Source organism: Varroa destructor, unplaced genomic scaffold (genome assembly GCF_002443255.2).
Source record: "Varroa destructor unplaced genomic scaffold, Vdes_3.0 BEIS01000007.1, whole genome shotgun sequence".
Taxonomy (NCBI): Eukaryota; Metazoa; Arthropoda; class Arachnida; order Mesostigmata; family Varroidae; genus Varroa; species Varroa destructor.
The window spans coordinates 17,714,580-17,740,000 of NW_019211460.1; the positions used below are offsets into that span (position 1 = coordinate 17,714,580).

The 25,421-nt window shown below is 40.4% G+C and overlaps 3 protein-coding genes and 1 long non-coding RNA gene across 14 annotated transcripts; 2 read left to right on the top strand and 2 right to left on the bottom strand.

Annotated features, from left to right (window-relative positions):
* Positions 1-8,957: 8,957 nt before the first annotated feature.
* LOC111253845 (uncharacterized) lies at positions 8,958-10,502 on the bottom strand. The gene is made up of 2 exons (XR_002674836.2): positions 10,364-10,502; positions 8,958-10,020 (listed from the first exon to the last, which is right to left on the bottom strand). It is a non-coding gene; the product is annotated as an uncharacterized LOC111253845 (long non-coding RNA).
* On the top strand, positions 10,389-13,284 carry LOC111253843 (ribokinase). Of its 6 annotated transcripts, none has more exons than XM_022813944.2 (4): positions 10,389-10,529; positions 11,614-11,756; positions 11,943-12,226; positions 12,686-13,284. In XM_022813944.2, exons 2-4 carry the CDS (start codon positions 11,639-11,641, stop codon positions 13,223-13,225), a joined length of 942 nt encoding a protein of 313 aa, XP_022669679.1. In that variant the 5' UTR covers positions 10,389-10,529; positions 11,614-11,638; the 3' UTR covers positions 13,226-13,284. The 6 variants fall into 6 exon arrangements, with proteins under 6 accessions (XP_022669679.1, XP_022669678.1, XP_022669682.1 ...); XM_022813943.2 differs by having other exon boundaries at positions 10,476-10,620; XM_022813947.2 differs by lacking the exon at positions 10,389-10,529 and adding an exon at positions 10,922-11,111.
* Positions 13,285-16,684: 3,400 nt separating this feature from the next.
* Positions 16,685-20,465, bottom strand: Sirt6 (sirtuin 6). The gene is made up of 6 exons (XM_022813941.2): positions 20,223-20,465; positions 19,647-19,794; positions 18,995-19,106; positions 18,561-18,722; positions 18,158-18,379; positions 16,685-17,950 (listed from the first exon to the last, which is right to left on the bottom strand). The coding sequence occupies exons 1-6, from the start codon at positions 20,266-20,268 to the stop codon at positions 17,384-17,386; spliced, it is 1,257 nt and encodes a 418-aa protein (XP_022669676.1). The 5' UTR covers positions 20,269-20,465; the 3' UTR covers positions 16,685-17,383.
* Positions 20,466-20,749: 284 nt separating this feature from the next.
* Positions 20,750-25,176, top strand: mrn (general transcription factor IIH subunit 4 marionette). 6 transcript variants are annotated; one of them, XM_022813937.2, is made up of 5 exons: positions 20,752-21,321; positions 22,008-22,134; positions 22,599-22,751; positions 23,588-23,778; positions 24,038-25,176. In XM_022813937.2, the coding sequence occupies exons 2-5, from the start codon at positions 22,008-22,010 to the stop codon at positions 24,995-24,997; spliced, it is 1,431 nt and encodes a 476-aa protein (XP_022669672.1). In that variant the 5' UTR covers positions 20,752-21,321; the 3' UTR covers positions 24,998-25,176. The 6 variants fall into 6 exon arrangements, with proteins under 6 accessions (XP_086830650.1, XP_086830648.1, XP_022669672.1 ...); XM_022813938.2 differs by having other exon boundaries at positions 20,754-21,321; positions 24,065-25,176; XM_086974524.1 differs by lacking the exon at positions 22,008-22,134 and having other exon boundaries at positions 20,750-21,321; positions 22,599-22,665.
* Positions 25,177-25,421: the final 245 nt, after the last annotated feature.

Below are 25,421 nucleotides of genomic sequence, written 5' to 3' on the forward strand. Positions count from 1 at the left end.
TATTTCGGAAACGTATCGTGTGTATATAATAGTCTTACTAGTTGAACGCACCTTGATTATGTTAAAGGATGAAGGGGATAGAGAGGATCAACAAAAAGGAACGTTTCCGATACACTATTACGTAACGAAACCAAGTCGAACGAAGCTGTTATCTTATGATTGGCCAACTATATCATATAATTTACGAATATATGCATAACAGGCTCAGCATAATATATATATATATATATATATAAGCTATATGGAGCTTTACAGCTTTTTGTTTGGCGAAGGCTTAAAAATCAGCTGCCGGTGATTATAAAACAGATTGAATTGACGGACTGCGCAAGATGTCGCCACTACACGGACGCCTATAGTCTTACAAACACGGATCACGCATGTCGACTTACACATACTAAGGCCCAAACAATTGGTTCTAACGAGGCACCTGATTTCAACTTTGCTGGCTCACTCCCAGGACCTACAACCGGTCAAAACCAGCCTCTAAAGGAGTCAGCGTTCCAAAGCAACGCTTACTTGCCTGGAGTCGCATAAGCCATAAGTCTACGGATTATTATTGCCGGTTTCTCTTTCTACCAGGTTGGCAATTGGCTCGATCTCAAAAATAGGCCAGCTCGCTCGCTGAGTTCAAGCGAGGATTTAACGATAGCCGCAAACTACCCTAGTTCTCAGCAGACTGCTAAAAGAAAGATAGTCCAATTGATTTACGCGATTGCGTTACAAGCTTTCGGCTTCTTGGTGTTGATAGTAGCTATTGAGTTCATATATCTATATATATATATATATATATAGTTGCGGGAGTAGAGATGTGTGTCATCCTTTGTTAGGCTCTTTTGACCACGCTGACCTCTATGAAAGACTGCTGGCATTACGGTTGTCGGAGCAACCGGCAAACGCTTGCTACGATAAAGCTTTATTGGACGACACGCAATTCTGAAGTTAGAGGCAATCCGAGAAATTGAACGATTTTCAAATCACACCCAAAATGAGCACGAATATATACTCCTATCTTAGACTTCGGTCGCTGAACATTGGAATCGTTACCTCTGTATCCATTTAACGTAGCTATTCTAAAGGGATTTCGCGCCCTTTGAGGCCCCATCTATACGTTATGCACTCAGGTGACTTACACAATATGATTGTAAAACGGTTATTAAAAATGAAACTTCTTACTGTGACGGGTAACTCACTGTCATATATAACCTGCAACCACCAAGTATATATTTTAAGAGATGCGTTCAGAAGCATACACAGAACCCAAACTCTCATGTTGTATCGACTAATGAACACTCTGTTAATTAATACCGATACGAGAAAAAATACAGAGTACAAATTAAATAGTTTCAGTGGATTAAAACATTCTTTTCATGTTAGGGTGAATGTAGGTGAACCTTTTACAGCGGAAACAGGATCATAATTGGGTCAATGACTTTATGGGCATAAATACAGTTTAAGTCCTTAGCACACCCACTGTAAAAGAACCACATCAAGAAGAAGCAATCCATAGTCCGAGTCCCCTGTCCTATATTTAAAAAAAAAGAAACATACGGAATGTACCTCGTTAGGTAGCATTCCGTAATCAGGTTTTACTGCAAACTGCTACTTACATCACATTGATAGGGTTTTTAACCGTCCCCAACTTCTAGACACGAACATATTTTTGTGTGCTGTCATTGTAAGAAAATGGACATTTTTGTGAGAGACAGAGAGGAGATTGAGGAACATGGCGATCTTTCTGTCTCACCCATTCCGTACAATCAATCATCATTCGAAGTCAGAACAGCGGCGATATGTCATGGCATCGGGCATCCGCTATCGGTTTTCTCTTCACAGATTACTGCCCCATATGATCCCCTTAAATGGGCCGGCTCGCTTTGATTCAACATTAACTTAGAAAAACAGTGTTATTTAACATTGAACATATGTGCTTAAGTATTAGTTACTAATCAGTAAACATGAGTACTCTCAGCACTGATAATGGATTAGCTATTACAATCGTTTTTTGTGTAGGTGCTAAAGGCCAAACATCTCTCGCGCGAATTATAGGCTGTAATAGTTCCTTCCTATTGTATCTTTATATATCACACTATTGCAGTCATTGTTCATTTGATCACTTGCGGTCTTTTCATGCTTATGTCCAACATGTATATGAAAAATATGCTCTCAATTGACTGCGTTCCATTTCTCCGGAAACGAATGTCTCAGCGCGCTTCACTGATGCCACCGGTCACGTGACCCTGGCAAAGGCACCGACGCGTACCGACTCACGCACAAAGCGTCAACGACGACTGTAGAATGCAGAGCCGCATACAGATAGAACAGCGGCATGACAATTCAACGGCTGTAGCGCCCCCCCGCGTCGGAAGGGTTCAACGAGAGGTTAGCCGTCCTCCTATCCGCAACCGTCATCGACATAGCTGAACGCCAGCAACTGCATTCATGAGTTTTTCCATCGTTGTTACTTCCAGCCGCACCGCCATAACAGACATGGGTAGGCGTTGTCGCCGAGTTGTGATTCTCGCTGCCGCATCCGTCGGTCGCCGAAACTCCTGCTAGTGCCGTCGGTAGCGTCCGCGTTAGAGGAGTCAAGTCGGTGGCCCCTGTTGTCGCGAACTTCATAACTCATCTCTTATCTTCAGCTAGAGGCAGCGCGAGATGCGCCTGCTACTGACCCGAGAGCATCAGCACCGCTAGCAAAGACGAGTATAGCCGAAGCAGATTGTGGTTGCGTCGGCGACTCAAAATCCCAAACCAGAGATCCTGAACGAAGCTGAGACCAGGCATGGGACCCATTAAAAATGGGAACGAAGAGTCTCGCTAGCGGCGCGTACAACGAACGTACACATTACGCCAGACTTCAACCCCATGCGCTATGAGGGAAAGTTGCGATCCGTTTACTTTACTCAACGCAACACGACATATAAATACACCCACGCAGATATGTGCACATCGCCTTCACTGAATGCCTTCAGTGAAGGCGGGCAGGCCGTGGGCTAACTTCGGGGACACGTTTCGGCCAGCACATTAACCTCAACGACGACGACAACAACAATAACGATATTAGTAACAACAACAGTAGCAGCAAAAACAACAATGACATTTTCTCTAAATGGGCCGACCTTTCACCGAAACATTTTGAAGACAAAGGCGCCTAGTAGAGGAACATGGCCGGGCCACAACAAAAAAGGAGAAAGACAACAAAAGAACTCGCGAATATAGTTTAAATTACGGTTGTATGAAAATAAACTGTTGAAAATTTATACATCGTTGTATCTTGCCGACTGACATGGTTGAAACTGTGCCGAAGGTTACTTGGTTTGATGCCGTTAGCTTTGTTTGCAACGCGTAATTATAATATCAGTATCTTAGTTAAGCGTTAATTTAGACGTGTGCCCCTTTCAGGACTAAATAAAGTGTATCTGCGTTCGGTGTTGAACTTCTTTTTTGAGATGGCTTGAATGATACCTTTACGGATGATTGTCACCAAGGCGAAATCTATTACGTGTGAGTCAAGCGTCGGACCGAGTCCCGACGGCCGAATTAACCTCCATTAAAACTAAAACGAACTAGTTGTCAATTTCTCTCTCAAGCATCACTTTTTACCAATACGACACTTTATTAATTAGTCCTAAGGTTTTCCGCTTTCACACCCAGACAGCCTCGCGTATGATTGAGTTTACCTAGTGGGCACGTGACCACTACATCATGCCCACGCGGCATCTTTTTCAAGTTCAAGTTAACTTAAGTTTGGATCTATGGACTGCGCGGCGACCGTTATAACTACTGACCATAACTTCACAATTATATAAGATAGTATTTACAATTAGAATCGGGGAAATGCGTAAATAGGAAATGTGATAAGTAAATGGGATTTTTGAGAGAGATCAAATAAAATACATTTAGCAATCCGTCAATCTAAAGCAAGACGACTAGTAGCATGCAAAACAGACAGAAGTTCCCGTGTGTGATCCAAGCGTGTGGAGATCGTTGTTCAATAAATATATACATCGTTCGCTGACGTGGCGTTATGGCCAGCGTTAACCAGAGTCCGTCTACATTAGTGGCGTCATCTGTAGCTTTTTCGCTGATTATCTTTCCCCCTTTCAGCATATGGCAATAAAGACATACGCCGCAATAGTGACAACGAAAAACAAACGTCCTTTAGGCATCAAAATAAAATTAGCAACATCTGAAGATATCGTGAACGTCGTGGCCGCCGCAAGCTGAATCCTACCATCCGCTCGCTTCCTTTCAAGTTGAGAGGGAAAATGTAAATTGAACAAGGGCGAAACCGCAACGCCAGACCGTCTTTTGTGTCCTCTGGACTACTCCGCCCATCTCTGACCAAATGTTCTCAGACAGCGCAGTTGAAAGGGCAATCACCGCTTCGACAAGGCGACATCGATATAAGGATGAAGCAGAAGAACAGCGATATGGGCAAATGTGCTCCATTCGAGAACGATCGGGCAAACCTAAAGATAACATGGGCAGCAGTCGGAGTAGTGGCTGAGGCAGGAAATCGTGAAGCCAGCTGAAAGAAAAAAGTTCTAAGCCGCTGAAGGCGTTGTGGATTTTTAGGCTTCTTCGTTACTCCTGTTAATACTATTACAACTAGTGCAGGTTTATTACCAATAACAAGAGCAAATGGCCATGGAGTCCGTTGCTGTCGAGCAGAACCGAAGATAAATCGACATATTGATGTTTGTTTTTTCTTATTGGACGCCTTTGCTCTGCTGTCGCTGCTGCTGCCCATGGCCTTAAACTAAGACAATCTTCGGCGTTTTTTTGTGGTTTGGAGGTTTTTGACTGGTTCATTTTTTGGGATACGCCGCGCACAACATGCCATGGCTGTATATGATGAACGTATCTGGCCAATTGGGCGTTGTCTATGGGCCCATACGATAACTGGATAGAGATTTTTCGAGAGGGGAGGGAGGGAGGGAGAGAGAGAGAGAGAGAGAGAATTAATAGATTACATAATCTATATCCATATTAACCATAGAGGAGTGTCGAAAACTATGCAAAAATAGTGATATTGTGACAGACTGGAAACGGCAAAGTAATCCTGCTTGAGCTGAAACCTGGACTATAATAGGCTTACAGCGCCTCTCGGTTTGCATAAATCTATTCTGTTACCTATTAAAGATAAAAGAAAATTACGTTAGATCAAAAAATCAACTTTAACAGACGTAAAGAGCACTTTGCTTCCGGCTCAACACTCCGTGGCGCAATTACCACTTGCACCTAAAATTACTTTTGTATTTACACATACCTCTATACTATAATTGAGTTTTACATAGTTACTTAAGGTAAGTTTCAGAAAATATAGTAAATCACTATATTTATCAAACTATAGATTGTGCGAGAGTGTTTTTCGCTTCTAGTAATTACGAATGGGTCAGTTCCAATGATCTCGCACTTTTTTATGTTTTGCTGGTCCCTAATCGTCGTTGCCACTTCAAGTTTAGGCGCCAGATGCCTGTGTTGGTAGAGCAGCCATAGGCCAAATCCGTGAAAGGACGTTTATTGGAAAACCCATTTAAGTGCCAACGCCGCCGTTTGAAGAAATTTGTCGCTCTGAAGTAAAGAGGTTTCCGCTTTAGCCGAATCCATTTTTCATCCTCAGTCGCCCACAAAGTTCCTGTCGATTTGGGGACTTGGCCTTCCTGGGCCGCGGTGAAGTTTTTGAACTGCGTGTGAATTTGGCAACGGTCTGACAGCCAGTTCATAAAGAGCTTAATACAGTTGCTCAGAACGGAACTATATATCCGATTTTGTGAATGAAGCATGTCACAAATCCTGGTAGCATCATCGTACGAACCTCGAAAGTTCATTCTAAAGACGCGTTTTTTTCCAATTTAGTACATTGGTAAGGGTAAGTAAAATTTTTCCCCTACAATCTTAACTTTCATCAGACAAAGTGGCGACCTGTTTCGTCATATTCCAGCATAACTCTTTGACATCATCCTTAGCTTTCATATGCTTTTTTGTTGATGGCGTTATGAGAGAGTCATCGCACTCATTCGTTCTCCATCTGGTCGAATCGTTTGAGCATTGAATAACAACAGTCCGATCAACAAAACAGCGAAACGAGTCTTCATCTAATACTACAAATACAATTACGGCAGAGCTACACCGTCCTCAGTACGACGCCATAACAGCAGTAGAACTGATCGCTAGCATATGGCTAAGCGCGATTAGAACACGATACCAGTGGAACTATAGGATACAATCTCCGCATTCGTTGTTATCACTCTGGTATCACCGCAGCTTCGATTGGTACTTGGTGTCATTCTTACTTTCCAACTCGCTACAAGCAAGACTACGAACACTGGTTCAGCCATACACCGAGAACTGACGACTTTGTAACCGAGGGTGTCGCGAAGTCAGCGGGCAGCAGCAGTCAACACTATCTCTAAGGGGATCTGAACCGGAGATCGAGATGGCGATGAGGCCGTCTGATGAAGCGTTCGCTCTGGCTAGTCTAGTGTTCCTTACCTGTGATTGTCCTTTACACGCGATACAAACAAACATCAATAGCTGGATAGACTTTCACTTATAGTGACTGCAAGTAGTCTGGTGACAGCATTGTTGCAGCGTTCTGCTTAGACCGTGGCATTTTCATTATCTTGACCTTTTCGACTTCTGCGGGTGCCTCGGTTTTGTTGGCTGTCAGCGACAGCGGCCAAGGCTGGCTTATGGGGACTTGAACTTGAGAGAATCTCGAATCGACGGAATCAGCCCGCAAGATAGATACAAGGAGCTCGCTAGACCCCGCTTCCAAAGACTGTCCTTGATAGGTGCTCAAATATCGAACTGATCATCTGCCGCAATCGATATGGCAATTGACTGTACAATCCACGGGTCCGGAGTCATGTTAGTGTAAGTCGTTGCTACTGTTGCTATTGGTATTATTATGATCCAGCGAAGTTAACCGGCCATCGAACTTCGAAGATAGCCCGAACGCGATTCACGTGGGCAACTGGACGAACTACTGGATCAGTAACTTTATTTCGATGCTCTAAACGATTTAAACTTATTAAGCAGTTGTGTTAGAAACGTCCACTGTCAGATCGTTCATTTACCAATCAACTAACCTGAATAGCGACAAAATAGACATAAACAAGTTATTGATAAATGACGCGTATCAGTGAGAACAGGCACAAGAAATCAATGTTGCTAGGCTTTATGCTTAGCAACATTGCTTAACACATGCTTAGTCGGACAAAGAACTCATGACAAGAACAATCAGTAATTATGATGCTGCATAATGCTGATATAGTGCCGCTAATCGGAGCGACATGTTGAAGCTTTTGCGTGTTCGAATCCTCTCTAGCTGTTTTTCAACAATAAACTGGTCCATGCATCTGGGTTTCTTATAAAACAGCGTCTTTAACCTGTCTGGATACCGGATATTGACATATGACATCCTAAATTTCGTGTTTACTGCACTCGCTTTTCACTAGGATATCGAATAGAAAGTAGAACAAATAGACCGACCGTTTGGCTAAGCCTTTTAATAAAAGGATGTCCTATCTAACTGGCCTTTATTTGTTTTATATCGTAACTGGTCTAATGATTTATATCAAGCTTGCATCGAATACACGCTGAGGCTATCAGTTTAACCTTTCGTTCCAGTACATCATCAATAAAAGAGTCAAACCTCCAATTTACGCAGCTCCCCTCATTGTTAATTTGCGAATGCTGGCTTGGCCCATTCATGGACCCCCCGAAGTAACACGCTTACAGATGAGCCCGCCGAATACAGGGGAACAGTTAGGTGTGAGCAACCTTGCTCTGAAATCTGACTCCACTTACTAGTAACTGTTACTCGCGTAACTCTGAAGCTATTCCTGAGGGGTAGAAACATGGTGAAGCTGCGTTGTCGACCGCACCAAACGAGAAAACAGTCGACACATACGACGAAGGTGAACTACGAGGAGTTAACACAAATGCAAAACACGACCGGAGCTGATAACGAAGCACGACGATGTAAGCGCGTTTACTTTCACCGACGAATGCCTGGTCGATAGGTCCAAAGGCAGACCTCTTCATCTCTTTTTTTTTGGAGCAGGAACACAGCTACTGGTGTTCGATACCGATGAGTAGTTTACCATAGAGAATTACACTAAACCGATGGTGAATTTCACGCACAAAACACAGTATATGTCTAAAACATGATCAGTTTGCTTTATGTGTTCGTATTGCGTTCGGAATTTGTGTGCATTTCACAGATTGACAGGCAATGACGCTATTAATAAAGAGATTTGTGTCTGTTTCTCTGGTAGAAACGATTATTTTATCCATATTTCCTTTTAATGGTCGGGCGACATGTATGGGGTAGATACGTGACGGTGTCTATACACTATAGTTTAGTTGAACGATTGTAAAAACCGTTCGGGCTCGTTTACGAAAGCAATATTGGCGGTACTTCGTGCTGCGTTTCAAATAAGCTCAGTTCCAATGCACTGCGTCTATGCTAGGTTCAAAACAACTTTAGGAATCTTCAAAAATATTCTAGACACTGATGTGCTATTTATACGTAAAACAAATGGAAAAAAAGGTGTAATTTTTATTATATGAAATGCGCGCTTTGTATGTCCAACGTAGAAGGATACAGATCTTCTCGTCACAAAAAACAGCGTGTGTCTGCCCTCTGCTACTTGAATAGCGCCTACAGTACATTCCATACAACCATTTAGGGGTTTTAGTTCACACAGCAGGAAGTAGCGCTAGCACTAACAGCAAAAACTGCAAGACAATTCTATAGAGATCACGAGACAATTTCGAATGGACACGCGCGAAATCACCGTTTCAAGGTACATCGCCGCTATTTTAGGATGTTCTGATGAAAGTAACGGTTACAGCCTATTACTCTGCATAATTAGGCAGGCTGTCATTGGTTAATTTAGAATTTTGACCAGCGTTCGATGGGCATGATAAAGAATACTCGTAAATAACCGTTTTTCTATCTACAATTTTATTTAAGCTGTATGATCTCGGTGACCGGCTTCATCTGTACAATTGCAGACTGGCATTGGAAACAACAAAAAAATAACCGAATACAAGCTCGCACGAAGTTAAGATAGTTATTTAATAGCGGTCATGCATTGCATTGAAAATCAACATCGAATCGGAGAGATATTTTTCACGCAGTTCCATTGGTGATGTTGCTATTACTCTAAAGGTGGTTTTTTTTACACTTCCATTGTTTCTCGCCTTCAAAGCCTTTCGAATACACATGGTGCTAACAGATTAAGGGAAGGCGGCGTCTTTCTGATCATTATATTTATACGGTCGTTTTTTTCGAGATTTACCAAATCGTGTTGGTATTGTCGGAAGCTCGTAAAGGCCACCGTTTCACAGGGTTTCCTTACCTGTCTCTTAAAAAAAAGGTTAAACGATTTATACAGCATAATATAGGCAGTAACATAAAAGCAAAGAGCAGAGCATTTAGGATTCAACGATAAATTCCAAGCAAAATTTTTGTTGAAGAACGGAGTGATACTAATATTCAGTGTGTTTTTCAGATCATAGTTTTGAGATATGAATTGTACATGGTAGAGGTCAATCTGTCTAAGTCTCTGTCATTTTTACACTGAGGGTCGAGCAATGCGTGTCCAGTAGTTACACGTTCGAGATACGAAACGTTTAGGTTTATGACGCCCTTCGACTGCATCAAAACGACACACTTTAGGAGGATACCTTTTTGACGCTAAAACTAAAGATTTTCTTGGAACAGTCCGTCTGTATTCGGTTATAAGAAGAAGTGTAATCGCTATGTCTTCAATTTGTTGTCGCTCGATTGAACGCAATGATGTAATGTAGGCACAGGTACTGCGTCGACTTTTTGATAGTTTCAGCAACTTACGATTTCCACTGCGTGTTATTAGGACAATTCACGACTTTACAAATTGCCTATGACCACCATCAACCGATGACTATCTGGCCGCCCTTGCATCAAAGCAATCACCAACTGCTTCCTCGGTTTAACAGTACGCACGAACACTCGTGTCGCACCTGAAGCATCGATGACATCACAAAAAACCGAAGGGTAGCAAATGATACAAAAATTTTCTTCGATTATAAAGTAACAGTAGCAGTCCTAGTATAAATTAGATATCTAACTATAAAGCGATTCTTCATGGTAGTATCGTACGTAAAAGTGGAAACATTTACTAGCAACCCTTATATGGGTTACTTATATATTAAGTAGTTATGCATAATTCGCGGCAGAAATGAAATCATTAGGATAATAAATATAAACATAAATAGAGCACAATCGCATATCCAAATATCCCTGATTAGCAAAATCTAACGATATCTGTAGCTTTGATAGCGTAGCAAGCGCTCGATGACTTACGGGTCCCGTCACTTATCGGTTGTGGCGCCCTAGCAAAGGGGAGCCATAGCAAAGTAACACGCAAACTGTAAACAGTCGTTGAAAAAAGCCAACTGGGCACTGATAATGCCAATATCGATAAATGTCTCCTTTCCGACCGTGCATCTAACAGGAAGGACAAAACGGGGTAAAGCATTCGCTTCAGTGGTAGAAACGATGTTAGCCATGTATTAACGTATACTTCCCCTTGATGATTTGAAGCTTTTCGACAAGAAACAGTATGTTACCATTGACTTTAGGCATAATATAAAGCAAATTAGTAAATGAATTTTATGTATTACAAAAGGTCAATCTAGCTAGCTTTTTTTCTAAGCAATGATTACGTGAAAACCTCAACACCTTCTACAACAAAGAAAGCATTGTGTATGATTAAATTTGTTAACCAATTATCAGTTCGGTTTCGTTGCGCGTTATCGGCATTGTACCAAATTTCGCGTGTGCTATATACGTACATCAAACGCTCCCGCTTTCCTTGCTGTTCGCTAACGTTTGCTCAGAGACAAAGGGACTTGATTCACTTGCTACGGAGCTTTTCCAATAACTCCTTTGTCGTGTGATGTCCATTGGATTATCTTCATTAGCCATTTAGTGACAGTTTGAGGCGCCCTCTGTGGTGCTCAATGAAACTGTCAACCCAACTGTCATTGGGTTCCTGTCCAAATACGCCCGCACACAGCGATCAGCTGTTTTGTCGAAACGGGGGATACGGGTATGAGAAAACCATGTGTTTACTTAGCAAAGTAACAGACGGTTTCTTGAATTGAAGTTAATTTGCAGAGGTAGTATTATGGGTGCTGTGAGACAAAGGTTACTAGAGATTTTTACTTCTTTTAGTTGAAACGCTGGCAGAACCGAGTTTAGTGGACTAATGGGGGCTGCATTGCCGCAGCTAACTGTTTAGTTAAACGATTAAGTACACAGAAGAAACTTGATGGAGGACAAATCCTGGGCTCAGCTTCTGAAGTCCTAATAATGCAACCAATGTGGAATAACCACGGAGTTAAAAATCTGTATGGTTAAAAACTTGAGGCAGGCAAATTTCTCAGGCACAGCGCTTTTGTTAGTACCGTTGATTTCACTACCCCATCAGACAATGTGATTTGAGTCGTCGTTGATCTTCTTAGTATTTAGTAAACCCATTTACATGATTATAACATACCATCTTGTTAAGTTTCTAGTTCTAATAGTGTAATTTTTCGAATTTGTTACAGAGTTTCCTAAATTAGTCAATTGAACATGAATCCAGAGGTGATCGTTTTGGGAGGATGTGTGACCGATTTTACCGTGTATACACCGCGTTTGCCAGTTCCCGGTGAAACTGTTGTGGCTAAACTTTTCCAGTACGGCTATGGAGGTACATATTTAAATAGCCTGAACTATGCTACGTTTCGCCTCGAATTTCTCCAACTTAAGCCATCGCTAGTATCTTGCTTCTTACATATCGTTCTAAATTAGATTATTTTGAATTTTCTAAGTACATATCATTGGCACTATAATACATAAAAGTTAATTGACTAAGCGTTGTACTATTTCTATTTAGGCAAAGCTGCGAACTCCGCGTATATGTGTGTGTTACTCGGAGTACATACGATTCTCATAAGCAAATTAGGTGACGACTACTTTGGTCAGAATTACTTGAAACACCTCGAAGCCATCGGCATCAACGTCCGTCATGTCACAGTTGAGAAGAACTGTTCTAGCCCCATAGCTAACATTACAGTAGCAGACAGCGGCGAAAATTCAATCGTCTACTTTCCGGGCTGCCTTGACCGCATTGCCGAAACTGATATTAAAAGTGCTGAGAGTATGTTTAAGAGGGCAAAGGTAGGTCTTTGGCCCCAGCAGGCCTGGTCAACTATTTCAGTAACAGCTATATATCCTGTGCTTCATGTTGTTTGTGTGCCAGCGCTAAACGCATATGTTAAGTGCAAGATCAGAATACGTGCGTTTTCCACGAGACGTAAGCTAACTTAGTAATAAGTTGATGGCTAGCTTAAGCAAGCTCATAGTATATACTGAACAAATACCAGATCGAGTGCCCGTAAAGCTCTGATCTGTAATATGTTAATTTCACTTTAAATCGCCTAGTGATCATTGCGTATAGTCGAAGTCACATATTATTGACATAAAATTAAAATATGCGAGATATGTACTTGCTTTTGCTATCCATACATCCCGGTACATGAAACAACATATTATTGCTACACCAACAATTCCGCATTGATGCTGTAAAATTAGGGATAAAAAATTTACAAAAGCGTTTTGCGTTGCTTGGCCACGCAGGTATTTGCTTGTGTTTTTGAAGCCCCAATGACGGTTATTCGACTCGCGTTGCAATTGGCGCGTCAGCATAGAATGATCACGTACGTAAACGCAGCTCCGAACGTGTCCGAATCTCTACTAAAAGACTGTCTTCCTTTGATCGATTATATCTGTGTCAACGAAACGGAAGGATCTACCCTCGTATGTACGATTAAGGGCGAACCTCAAGGTCTATTGAGCGACCAAGAGGTTGTTGACTTTCTATTGTCTGCAGGGGTCGGTACGGTAATAATAACCAAAGGAAAAAAAGGCGCAGTGTTCTCTCAAGAACCGACCAAGCTGCAGTCGGTTGCGGCCGAACCGGTTACAAATGTTGTGGATACTACAGGTGCAGGCGACGCTTTCAATGGTAGTTTTATTTATCACCTAGCTCGAAATATTCAACTTCCACTTGAAGACAAAATTCGTAAGGCCTGCGGCATTGCATCGCTCAGCGTTCAGAAGAAGGGCACGCAGCCGAGTTATCCGAAAAAAGAAGAACTGGCTGACAAATTTCTTTAAACTGCCTATCCAATTTGTGACAAAAATTTGGTTCTCTGAAATAAAACAGAATGTATGGATCCTTTGTGTGTTTAATAAAGGATTTCTATGAAAGGGTCGCCGATAATAATTAGGCGATGCAGCATCCGTATCGTGCACTAATTGTATGAGTTGACGTTTCTATTATTATATACTTACATTATGGATTAACATAGCTCTCAGTCTATTCAAGCTTAGGTAAAAGGTTTCATCTGACTGAGGTTCAACTGAACTATCTTCGTATTACTCACTATCAGACAAAATATTAGATTTTAATACACTTGTTTTAATTATATTTTTCGCTATAAAAACAATATCCAGCCAATTGCGTTTTGATGTAAAATCTGCACTGACAATTTTACCGAAAAGCACCCTGAACGTGGTACAGGTTTAGCGTTACTTTAACATCGTTCGATCATATGGTGGATGCCTTATGCCCTATATTCATATATATATACGAAAGTAGAAAGATGGTACATTTAGATAGAAACGCATACAATTTTGCTGAATGAATCGTGGAATCCTCGTTCTCATAAGACAAATCTTTGGTGCGTATTGTCATTTTTCAGCATTTCGCTTGCTCATCCGATCGGCTTTTGCTTAACATATGTTACCTAACACCCCACGATGCCGTCGAACTCGATTGCAACAGATCACTAGATAAACTACTCAGGGACGCAGCAGTGGCATTTTCCCGCACTTTTAGGGGTTGTGGCTATTGTGTATATCAACTAGCCTGTCTTAGCAACAATTGAAGAGACTGCGACGAATCCTAATACATCGATAGAAGTTTCTATACCTAAATAATATTTCTAGCCAACGCTACCTGCTGTAGGTCGTTGTCATTTCCTCTGTTATCATTTACAAAAGAGACAGACAGTTGAGCGTGAGGTATTCATAAATAAGGTGATGTTTCAATAGAAACTGAAGTGCGATTTATTTACAACGCTTAAGAGGTTCATGTAATTCAAGCGGTATATCTGTAATACGAGGTAACGTAACTGTTGATAACAGAGCTCTTTAAAAAAAGGAATGAAAAATAATACTGGAAGCATTTGGTGCTATCACGACATCAAATCAAGACAATTCTTTTGCTACGATCTGCACAGGGATGCATCATCTCTTCAGTTTACTCAGACCAGTCCAAAGTGCTTTCAATATCTTTTTTTGTAAATGTATTTTAGAAATGAACATTTGTGTGTGATTAAATGCTTGACTGAGTGTTTTCTTAACAAAAGCAAACATTTTTACTGGAAGGTCTTTGGCACGCAAGTGGTAATTCCAAATAAAATGTATAGAAAGACATTCAATAGCACTTACTAGACCCTATTTTGAGTATTTAGTTGCCAAAACAGTAATTTGCTTTGAGGTTGCGCGGCACCATATTTTACATCCTTAAGTTATATGTAACACCGGAACTGGATACAAATCGTTCATGACATATTAGTCATCACATATACGAAGATACGAAAAAAGAACGCGTAGTACAAATTGGATGAAGTTTCTGCCGCTGCAAAGTAGGCTGTTTCAAACTCGTCTCCAGGCCAAATACGAAAGTATTGCCTCCTCTTATTACATGTTCACTTATACACTGCATATTTCATACAATGTATCTGATCCATTGTTTATGCCTTGTATCTTGTACTGCAGAGCATCCTAGGAGGATGTGTTACCTCACAGTATAGATCAAACTCGGAATTTCCGACTCCCAGGAGGACGCTTGCCGCGCATAACTTCCACTGCAACTATGGCGGTATAGGCATTCAATTGGAAATGCGCAAAGAAGTTGCCTAGAGCAATGATATCGAATCAACTTAGAGAGAGGTTCTGTGAGGTACATTGTACTGCCCAGAACTACCCTCAAGAAAGTTTGACATGCATAGCATGCTTTATAAATATGGTGGTGATTTCTCTGAAATTGAAGTAGTGCCCTTGAGGGGCTATTGCATTTGGGTATTTTATAATAATAGAAACATTATATTCATATTGAGCAATATTCGGGAGAGGGTGCTACACAGGGCCTATGTGTTTTCGCACCGGTTTAAATATGGCGCTGCTGACAAATTTCAAGATGATCAATTTGAAAAAAAGTATCTTAAAAAAATGAGCACGAAAGAAAAAGTATGAATGAGTCAGTATAGAAAGAAATAGTTTCAGCCCATTATGCGATGTCGCCGTAGGAGCCACTAGAGGTAATGCAGCCTGCTCGCGACCGAATGACATCAACCTCATGTCGATCGCGCCGAAAACGTGTTCGCAAAGGCAGACTGTCAAAAGCATTGCTTTTGATTAAGTTTCTGAGTCTAAAAAATTGTAAGCTAACTGAAAGGCACGTTGAAGAGTGCAGAGCTCTGCTTATTAGATCCTTTCGCTTATCCTGTGCTAGCAAGCACTTATAGATGATTGCTTGCGTGATCTTTTCAACAATTAGTCGCATAAAAATTGCATAGATGTTGTAGTAATAATACATAAGGCTTTGCATAAAGTAATAATGCTATAATAAAAATGTTTAGAAAACGGTGGCTTAAAAAAGGACTTATGATTTTTGATTGACAAACCGCTAGTCCGGTTATGCAATATGCACTTACTGCCTATTTAACGATTTACTACGAAGAAAAACTAGAGATTAATACCGTTCATCTGCAACACAGGTATTTGCATGTGTTTTTCACACGCCGAACCGTACAGTTACCGTGGGAACACGTCATATACCTATGAAACTTCCTATGTGTCAACACTGAACAAGTTCCCTTCTCTTGTGGGCTATCTAAGTGTCAATGAAACCGAGAGTGCTATACTCGTTTGCCAAATTCAGGGTGAACCTCTACTATTCAGGATGAAAGACTACGAAATTGTGGAGCTCTTGCTTGGAGCGGACCTCAGCATTTTACTTAAAATAAAGGGCGTCGAGGGCGACGCCGGTATAAGTTGGCACCAGTTGAGTTAGTCTTGGATGCGAATGTCATGATCCGACAACTGCTGAAGACGCATTCAGTGAAGGTTTCGTTTGCCAACTCGTGTGAAACAACAAATTTTCGAGGGTAGACATAATTCACGAAACGTGGGATATCGCATTGCTCATGATTCAGAGAAAAGGCACATTAGGAAACTATTCAACCAGGGATGGAACACTCGAGAGGTTCTCATACACACGCTTTCATGTCGTCTTGTCGAATAAATAAATCATTACAAAATAAGAATTCCCAAATATATAATATCTGAAATACAGCGGCCAAATAATCAAATTAACATAAGTCAATTTCATTTATAGTACAGTGGAGGAACCATATAGACAATATAAATATAGTAAGCAAATATTCAAAGTGATCCATCCTTGAATGGAAATTTTGCTGATATTTGAATTGCTCATTAGACGCATATTCAGTAAGTCTCAACCTATTGTAGCTTCTCTTATATCGGACAGAAAAAATACCAACAGCGTTTGTTGAATATATATATAATATATGTGTATATATATTGTTCGATGAAAGCATTCCATTTCAATGGTAGTAGTGTTTACACGCAGATAATTGAAATATCATTCTGTGTATATTCTGCAAATAGGTATCAAATAAAGTGACTCATTCAAATTGTTGCCATTTTTGTACAACAAGCTCTATGATGAAAACTAGGCATTTATTCAAATATGCAATGATATTTACAAGAACCTTATTGAGAATATTAGATGAGAGGTTCAGCTTACATCTTCCTTTCAGTAGTAGTTCATAAGGTCAGCTGGGTAGGAGTAAACGCTTCCGAGCCAACCCTGTGAAAAGATTCCTGAGCATAACATTCGTTTTATTTAAGCTGCATGGTGTGTTTCATAAATACCTCTTTCTTATAGTTTAATAAGATCCAGTAGGGATTTTCCGTGCTTTCGGAGCCTTTGCCATATATATACCGTTTATACAACTTGAGCAGTATTAGCAAGAATCAATTTTAATAGCACTAGTCCACAAATCTCCTTCATGATATGAAAGGAAATATTTTCAGCTTATAGTACATCCATCCACAACGATGTCGTTTAACATAAAGTAAACAGCAAAGAATCACACAATCAGAATTGTATTTCCAATGATTGTATATGCGATAGGTTACAAACGGCATAGTTCCCGGTTTCCAATGTAGTATTAAGTAGCGTCAAGCGGCATCTGTTTCGTCCTCATCATCATCTTCAACCTTGACATCCTCAATTTGCTCTTCAGATTCAGTGTCGACCTCTGCCTGAAACACGTCTTCAGTGTCATTGCGTTCGAGTAACTCGTCAGCTTCATGAATTATCTTTTCTTCCTTGACAGTGTGATTACTGCTTTTGCCGTTTGCCTCATGATAATTGGCCGCCGTGATACTTCCCTCCTTCGCATCGTGCCCGTTCTGTCCATCATCAATACCCTCCTCCTTGATTTCCACTTTGACTTTTTTACGCCTGACTTTAGGTTTTGGTTGACCCCGGTCGTCTTCTTCGTCCGATTTTTTCTTCTTTTTCGGTAATATAAGCCTAGGCAATTTCTCTACCCATTCGCCGGTATCCTTTTTAGTCGGATCGAGTTCGCGCCGGTACTCCGGAATTGTGTAGTCGAGTTTTTGAAAAAGCCGTTCCATAACCTCGTCGACATAGTAACCAATTTTCATATCGCATTTTTTATCTAGTTTCGTGTCCTGGAGATTTACAAGGACTATCTTTGCGTTGGGGTTGTTTCGTCGGGCCTGCCAAATTAAAAATGAGAAAACCCTTTGTAGGCTCAATCGTAGTCGGATATTTTTAGATAACACGAATCGTGATAGAACCACAAGCGTGTCTAGATTATATGTGTAATGGTACATCATTTCTGCCAGTAGATCAAGTACGATCCAATCGTGCAATACGAAACATACGATGAAGCTACGATAAACTACTGAAAGCTATGACAGTACCTGTAGAGGCATAGTGCCCACAGGCAATATTTGCAAAGTACTCCCGAGACAAAGTACAAGATCAGCCTGTCGACAATGCTCGAGCGAAGCATTAAGTCCTTCCGTTGGGAGTTCATCCTCCCAATCGAGTATCGAATCACGCAAGCGGCCACCCCGGCATGACTTCGCGTTGCGACCTAATCGTTCAGCTAGGCAGGGTTCGCCAGTTAGCTTTTGTCCAACCTGCAAATAACGGGAAATAGCAGACTACAATTGTTAGCTACATATTTTTAAACTAATTAATATAGTAGTTTAGATTCGCTAGAAGCGACTAAAGGGATGATAAACGACCGTTATTAAATTGTGTTGCCCATTTAAGCGAAAGAGAAGTGATTTCATGGTTAACTTCAAGCTCATTTCCTACCGTTCGAGTACACCTTCTCCGAATAAACTGTTTGCCGCACTTTTGGCATCGATCCACAAACATATTTCCGTGTACGTCCGTTAGTCGACTGAGCGGAAATCCACTTTTTGTGTGAAGACCGTCCACATTTTGTGAGCAAATAAACTGCAGCTTACCACGGCGCTACAGTAAACCAAAAGCACCGCTATTATTATCAGTAATTATTGTTGTTATTAACCAATGAACTCATCTTTTTAGAGCTCACTTTTAAAGAAAGCAAGTACGAGTTCTATTCGATGCAAATGAAGCCAATATTTTCCTAAATTTTCGTCAATTGTCATTCGACCAGGTTCGACTGTGTACTGAATAGTACACGGTTTCTGTATTCTAATTTTTGTAGTTAAATAGTCCATTGAGTAACTACATCAGTGAATATTAATGTAACGTAAACGTACCTGAAGTTCAACTAGGGCCATATGTGTCTTTGTCGGAATAGCGTCATCAAAAGAAATGTTGATCGTTGGCTTCTCACCCTGCTGCTCTTTTGTCCAGACGCCGTTTGGACCACTAAAAATAATACCAATACAACAGAATTGACGACAGTAAAGATATTATTATTACTACTATAGAAGGTGATTTTTTTAGCAAAAAGTAGTGCGAATTAAATTCGATTAATCGATATTTAACTGGACTGTTTCCTGCGTAATGTATACGAAAAGTAACAAACGTTTTGCTACTGTTCAAGACAAGAGCATTCGGAAGTAAAGTTGGAATTAAAAGATTAATGCATTCATTTCTTTGAAAGAGGGAGAAAATGCAGCTTGCTAAAGCAGTTTGAGTAATCTCTTTTTCTCTGCCCTAGGTCGTCTGGCACGATACTGTCTGTAGCATTTAATAGGTGACACCGTAAATACGAAACTAAAGTAAGAGGCAGAAGATCCATTAATAAGTTCATTCTCTAACTAGATTAAGAATATTAACACTGTAACTGAGGTTACTCATCCATTTAAACCAAATGGAAACTTTTTAGATTAATACAACTTTACTATAGAGATACTCTTGCCCAAAGTAGACGCTGATAAAAATAAAAACATAAGTGCCATTTACCGGAAATCCGGTATTCCAGCCGATGTCGAAATGCCCGCACCGGTGATAACCACCATATGCTTGCAACCTTGAACCCATTCTGCTAATCGCGATATTTTGTGTTCCAATTCCGCTTCGCTATCGAATACTTCAGGCTGACCGCATTTACCTGTGAATCACACATTGCAAAACCATCGAAACTTGCCAGGAGCGTATTTCCTTAAGACATGTTCGGTGTATTTACCCAAGCGTTCTTTGGCACACCCTATCCTCGAGAACGCGCTCTGTGAAATGGTTTAACTTCTTAACTCACGGTTCCATATATAATACGCTAAAACCTGAAGTTGAAATCGTCTAACAGAAACCCGTTCGTACCCGCAGTAAATAATTTTAAAATATTTTGAATTTTCAATCAAAAAATGCCATGCTATTTAATACTGAACAACCACCAATCAAGGTTGTTTCTCTATGATTTTCGAACAACAGTAATAGCCATTCTTTTCTAATCGTTACCGTCTACTGAACTGTTACGTTGTTACACAAATGCAAACAGTTCTTCTTTCTTTTGACTTCATTTAGGTCACCCAGAGAACACACCTTTGTACTCATAAGGTGAAAGGCCATTAGCGTAGTCACACGACATCTTAGTTAGTCTTATTCAGAACAAATAACCTGAAGAAATAAGTAAATTTGTAACACACATCACGCCACAATTCCCAGAGAAGTTTATTTTTCGTTCCCGTTCAGCGTAACACAGCACCTGAGGACAGTGGGTTATTGGACCTGCACACCCTGTTCGACGAATGCGCTGGAAACCGAAGCGCTTCTCATGTATTTGTTTATATTATTGACATCTGTGTTTGATGTTGCCCGTCATTCAGCCAAGAGCAGAAGCTTTGCTACATTTTGGCAAATCGTTATACTCTGACTAAATATGACATAAAACACTCCGAATCACAGTATTCCGGTAATGAATATTGGAGACGAAAAACTATCTATAAATGTGTTGTTAGCTTTTCCATTTTATAGCAATATTTCTAAAACCCTATGTAGCGTCAAACTTATAAATGGCATCATCGAACCTTCTATGTCGACTGAGGAATTAAAGATGGACGGAAGCAAGAGTAATTGAGAAAGAGAGTCGGCACGAGGAATTTGAACCGGCAAAAGCACAATTATATATCATTTCTAACAACTCGCCGTGCTGGCCAGAGTAGGTGTCAATAAAGGCGAGGTATATTGAGGGAAGTGGAAAACTGGTTGTACAAGCACTGGTTCAGTACATGGGGTCTATCTGAGGTGCCCGTGTGAAGGTTGCCTGCGCACAACGTACCTGGCTCGATTGACTCAACATGGTTGTTATGACGAAAGATCTTATTGTTTTAATGTGTCACGTAGTTGCGTGAGTAACAAAGGATGAGTAGATTGTTGTTATTATGTTTTGGCGTAAACGCACAGCTGTTCGCAGAAAACAAATAACAGGATTCGGTTAATATTTATTTGTGTTTACGGCAATAAAATTGTATTGTGCGAACGTATGAATTTACAACTCGGAATTAAAAGCTGATCGAAGGGCGATAAAACGAGTACCTTCACACTGCGCAGTTGCAGCAGTTTATGGGACAGTCTGGCAGAGTGTATTTGCGCGTGATTTTATTTGCTAGACAAATGAAATCGTCGGATTAATCACGACGAGGTGAGCATTGACGATTTTTTTTGCAGCAGCCATATAGATCATTAATACGTTATTATAAGGGCAAGTGAAATTTTCCCCACACTTGTGGTAAATAAAGAAAAACAAAATGTAAGGTACAAATGCTCTTCAATATCTGAATTTGAGCTTGATTAAAGAGAACAAAAGTTATGCTAACGAGAGGAAATCTTAACAACGGTGCTGCGGTTAAGAGTTTATATGCTATTGATAACATAGTGTTTTCTTTTCTCCAATAGTCAAAAACTGAAAAACGTATAATTTCGTAGGCTAACGTATGTTAACAATACTTTTACAATCTGCCATGATATTATAATTATGATGAGAGAATAAAGAAACCACTGAAAAAATTAAAGAATCATTGTTTCCTTTTATTTTCCAAATTGCCATGATCAGTTTGTCCAAACTCCAATAAGGTCCAATAAATGCTTTACTAAAGACAAAATAGCTTAGTTTGGGAAAATTTAAATGCGCTAGTCGTCTAAATATGTCTTTCTCTAAAATTAGGCCATGACACTCGCTTCTGCAAGATAAATGCAAAAGTCTTAATTCCAAGTTCAAGGATAGGGTGTAAGCCTGTCACAATTGAAAGCCTTTCTTGCGTATGTGTTGCCCCTTAACTATTTTACGTTCGTGGGAATTCCTACTTATCTCTGCCGTTTTATTCTTAGATGTCTTCCAATATCCAGTATCGTGATTTGATCTCATATCTTCAAACATTGGAGTCGGCCATCCTCAACCAATTATACAGACATCCCGCTACATGTCTCGCGGTCTTCCGGAAATTGCCTCCATTAGGTACGACCATTTCGAGGGTTATCCGACATTATTTAGATCTTATAGCAGTGCAAATGTTCGCAACAACACACATCGCAAAAGTCCATATCAGGTAAAGTTAAGTTTTTGTCACAAAATTCGGTAGTGCTGTAGTTGAAATAGGCTTTCATCCAAGATTAATGCTAAACATGCATCTTTTTCTTTCTTGAAGTTCCTTCTGAATATCTAGTCTCAGTTGTTAATTTGTAAGCTTTCTTTTCTGCATTTTTGCCTCGCGGGCAATGCAATACGGTGGAATGATGAAAACATTATGGTCGATTATGGTAAGTCACTTGAGCTTTGTAGGACTGCAGCTTAGGGCTTAGACACGCGCACAAGGCAAAGAGTTCGTGGACTCATGACGACGTGACTGGCCCAAACGCAGAAACTTATTTTAGACAGGAAGCTATTAGTTTCTAACAAGAATGTACGGTTTTTTTTTACAGCTCGCCATTACGTGATTCGTCTATTGTACATTCGGCAGGCTGTGCCACAGGCCGTAGTTAGCTCATGGTATGTGCAGGATGCAGTTAAGGAAAATATTGCCGCTCAAGATGCCCTTAAAAGCCTGCACCTTTTAAACGAAGTTAATTTGCCAGGTCTGTTTTTAACAAAGGACCATACTTAGTAATATAAATGAATATTCGTAATTAATCGACATAAAATTCATATATATATAGTAGTTTGAAAATTTTCAATTTTATTTTACTCCCTTGGTACTTTAACAGATGTAAAATAAGCCCTTGTTGTTGGTGATGGTGATATTCAGCAGCTGAAATGTTTTAAAATTGGTGGAATGTCTTGAGATAAAATATTTTGAAGATGAATAGAATTTCGGTAAAAATTCTCTATATTTTGCATTTTATAACAGTAAGGGCACAAACGTTGTATAGCCCCGAAACAAATGTGCTGTCTATAATCAAGATGTGTTACCGGAAGATATGGTTCCCTCGCATTCGCTCCGCACGTTTCGACGCGAAGGAATGTTTCTTGTAGTGGTCGGTTAATCACAAAAAAATTGATGCAAAAGTTGAGCAAGACCGAGACATGAATAAATTATGACATTATCAAGGAATTTAATATTCATCACTAAACTCTCTTAATCCATTTGAAGATCTCTACAGAAACGCAACAAAATCTAGCCATTTGCAATGGATCACGGGGTGATGAAAAATAAATTACATACAACAATAATTTACAAATAACAAAAATTTTCTGCACGATCCGTGGCAAAGCTCGGGTTGACGCCAACGAAGCCAGTGCTATGCGTTTGGCCGTCGTGATTGAAAAAATTGCGCATCACGAGATGGTACCGTGTGCTAAAACGATTGGTTCGGGTTTTTACTGTCAACGACTAACACGCATATACATAAAAATTTACGTTTTATTATTTATAATTTACGTTTACAACATAAACAATAATATTCATTTACAGGTGGCTTGCCCGGTTGGATGTTGAACATCAACTTCCAAGAAAAGCTGAAAGAAGCTTTAGCTGGCGGTGGGGATCCCTGGTTAGTGTACGGAGAGTTGGACAAAGATAAACATGGACGCGATGCGAAGTTCTTAGATCAGTATGCCAAAGAACGGTGGGATTGCGTACTTCACTACATGGTTGGATCCGAGGTAACGCGCAAACTGAAGTCCGATTTTGCTTGTGACCTTGTAAATTGTTTCAATTAATTTATCATATGGGTTTTTATCATATGGGTTAAAGACATGCTACTTTGCTTAACTGATTATTCATCTTTCCGGTAAGAGAAGTCATTAACCAGTTAAAGTTACGTGAAGATTATTAACACTGTGGCCACGCTTTTGTCTGATTGTCTTTATGTTGAAACCTCTTACTCGTTTTCTTTAATAACAAAATAAGTATTCAAATTAGTTTTGCACAATTGGAGATGCCTCACAGGTACCAGCGGAGAGCGGAATCTCTCACGACGCAATCCGGATTCTTCTTCACTCAGGACTTATGCGGCAGGATGAAACAAATGCAAACAAGAGCCTAATCACAATGGAAGGCTTTCAGTTTTTATTGATGGATACTGAAGATCAGGTGTGGTACTTTATCCTGCAATATCTGTCGACCGTCGAGGGACGTGGCATCTCCCTTGTGGAGTGTCTGCAGTTTATTTTTCAACTGAGTTTCCTCACACTTGGTAAAGATTATAGTATTAAAGGAATGAGCCAACCCCTACTCGTGTTTTTGCAACATCTGCGCGAGTTCGGCCTGGTTTATCAGCGTAAACGTCGTTCAGGACGGTTCTACCCAACACGACTAGCAATTGGTTTGGCGTCAGGCTTAAAGGAACTGGACGCAAACAAGGAACTCACCGGATCGAAGGATGAAGAACAGGACCAGGGCTATATCATCGTCGAAACCAACTATCGAGTGTACGCGTATACCGATTCACCACTGCAGGTTGCGTTAATTTCACTGTTTTGCGACCTCTCGTACCGCTTCCCTAACCTAGTAGTTGCCACGTTAAGCCGGGAAAGCGTTCGACAGGCGCTCAAAGGCGGAATTACGTCCGCCCAGATCACGCACTTCCTCAAGACGCGAAGTCATCGCGTTGTCGCTGACCGTGAAGAAGGCATCATACCGATGACGGTGTCAGATCAGCTACATTTATGGGAGAAAGAGCGAGATCGTTTCAAGATGACAGAAAGCGTTCTCTATTCACAGTTCCAGACACACGCCGATTTTGAGATGCTTCGTAACTATGCAAACGATATGCATGTATTACTGTTTGAGAACCCGCAACGAAGGCTAATGGTCGTAAGCAAATCGGGCGATAACGACGTTCGACATTACTGGAAGCGTCATAAAAAGGAATACGATTGATTTATGATGTTAATATATAATAGTTATTGATGTCATGAACCTAAATAAACAGTTCAAGCGATAGGTATAGTGCGTCGGAATGAAATACTCCACAGAAAACGCGATTTTGTTGGGTATAGTTCACTGATTTAGTGTCATTAATGCTAAACAATAATAAATATGCTACGTAACAATGAAAACGCATTTTAAAAAATTTTTCAAAAATGCTTTAATGTTGGCTCACGGAGCCACGTGTACTTGACATCGTGCTTGGTACTTCTCCTGATAGTAGTATTTGTTTTTATATCACGTACTTAGATTCTGCCTACGGCATTATAGAATGCTTTTAGAAACAACGCTGTTTTTAGGGAAGTTGTATCTACTCGTAATTGGCTTTGCTATTGTTAGGGGACATCTATATACCACTCCGTGTTTCACTGTAGAT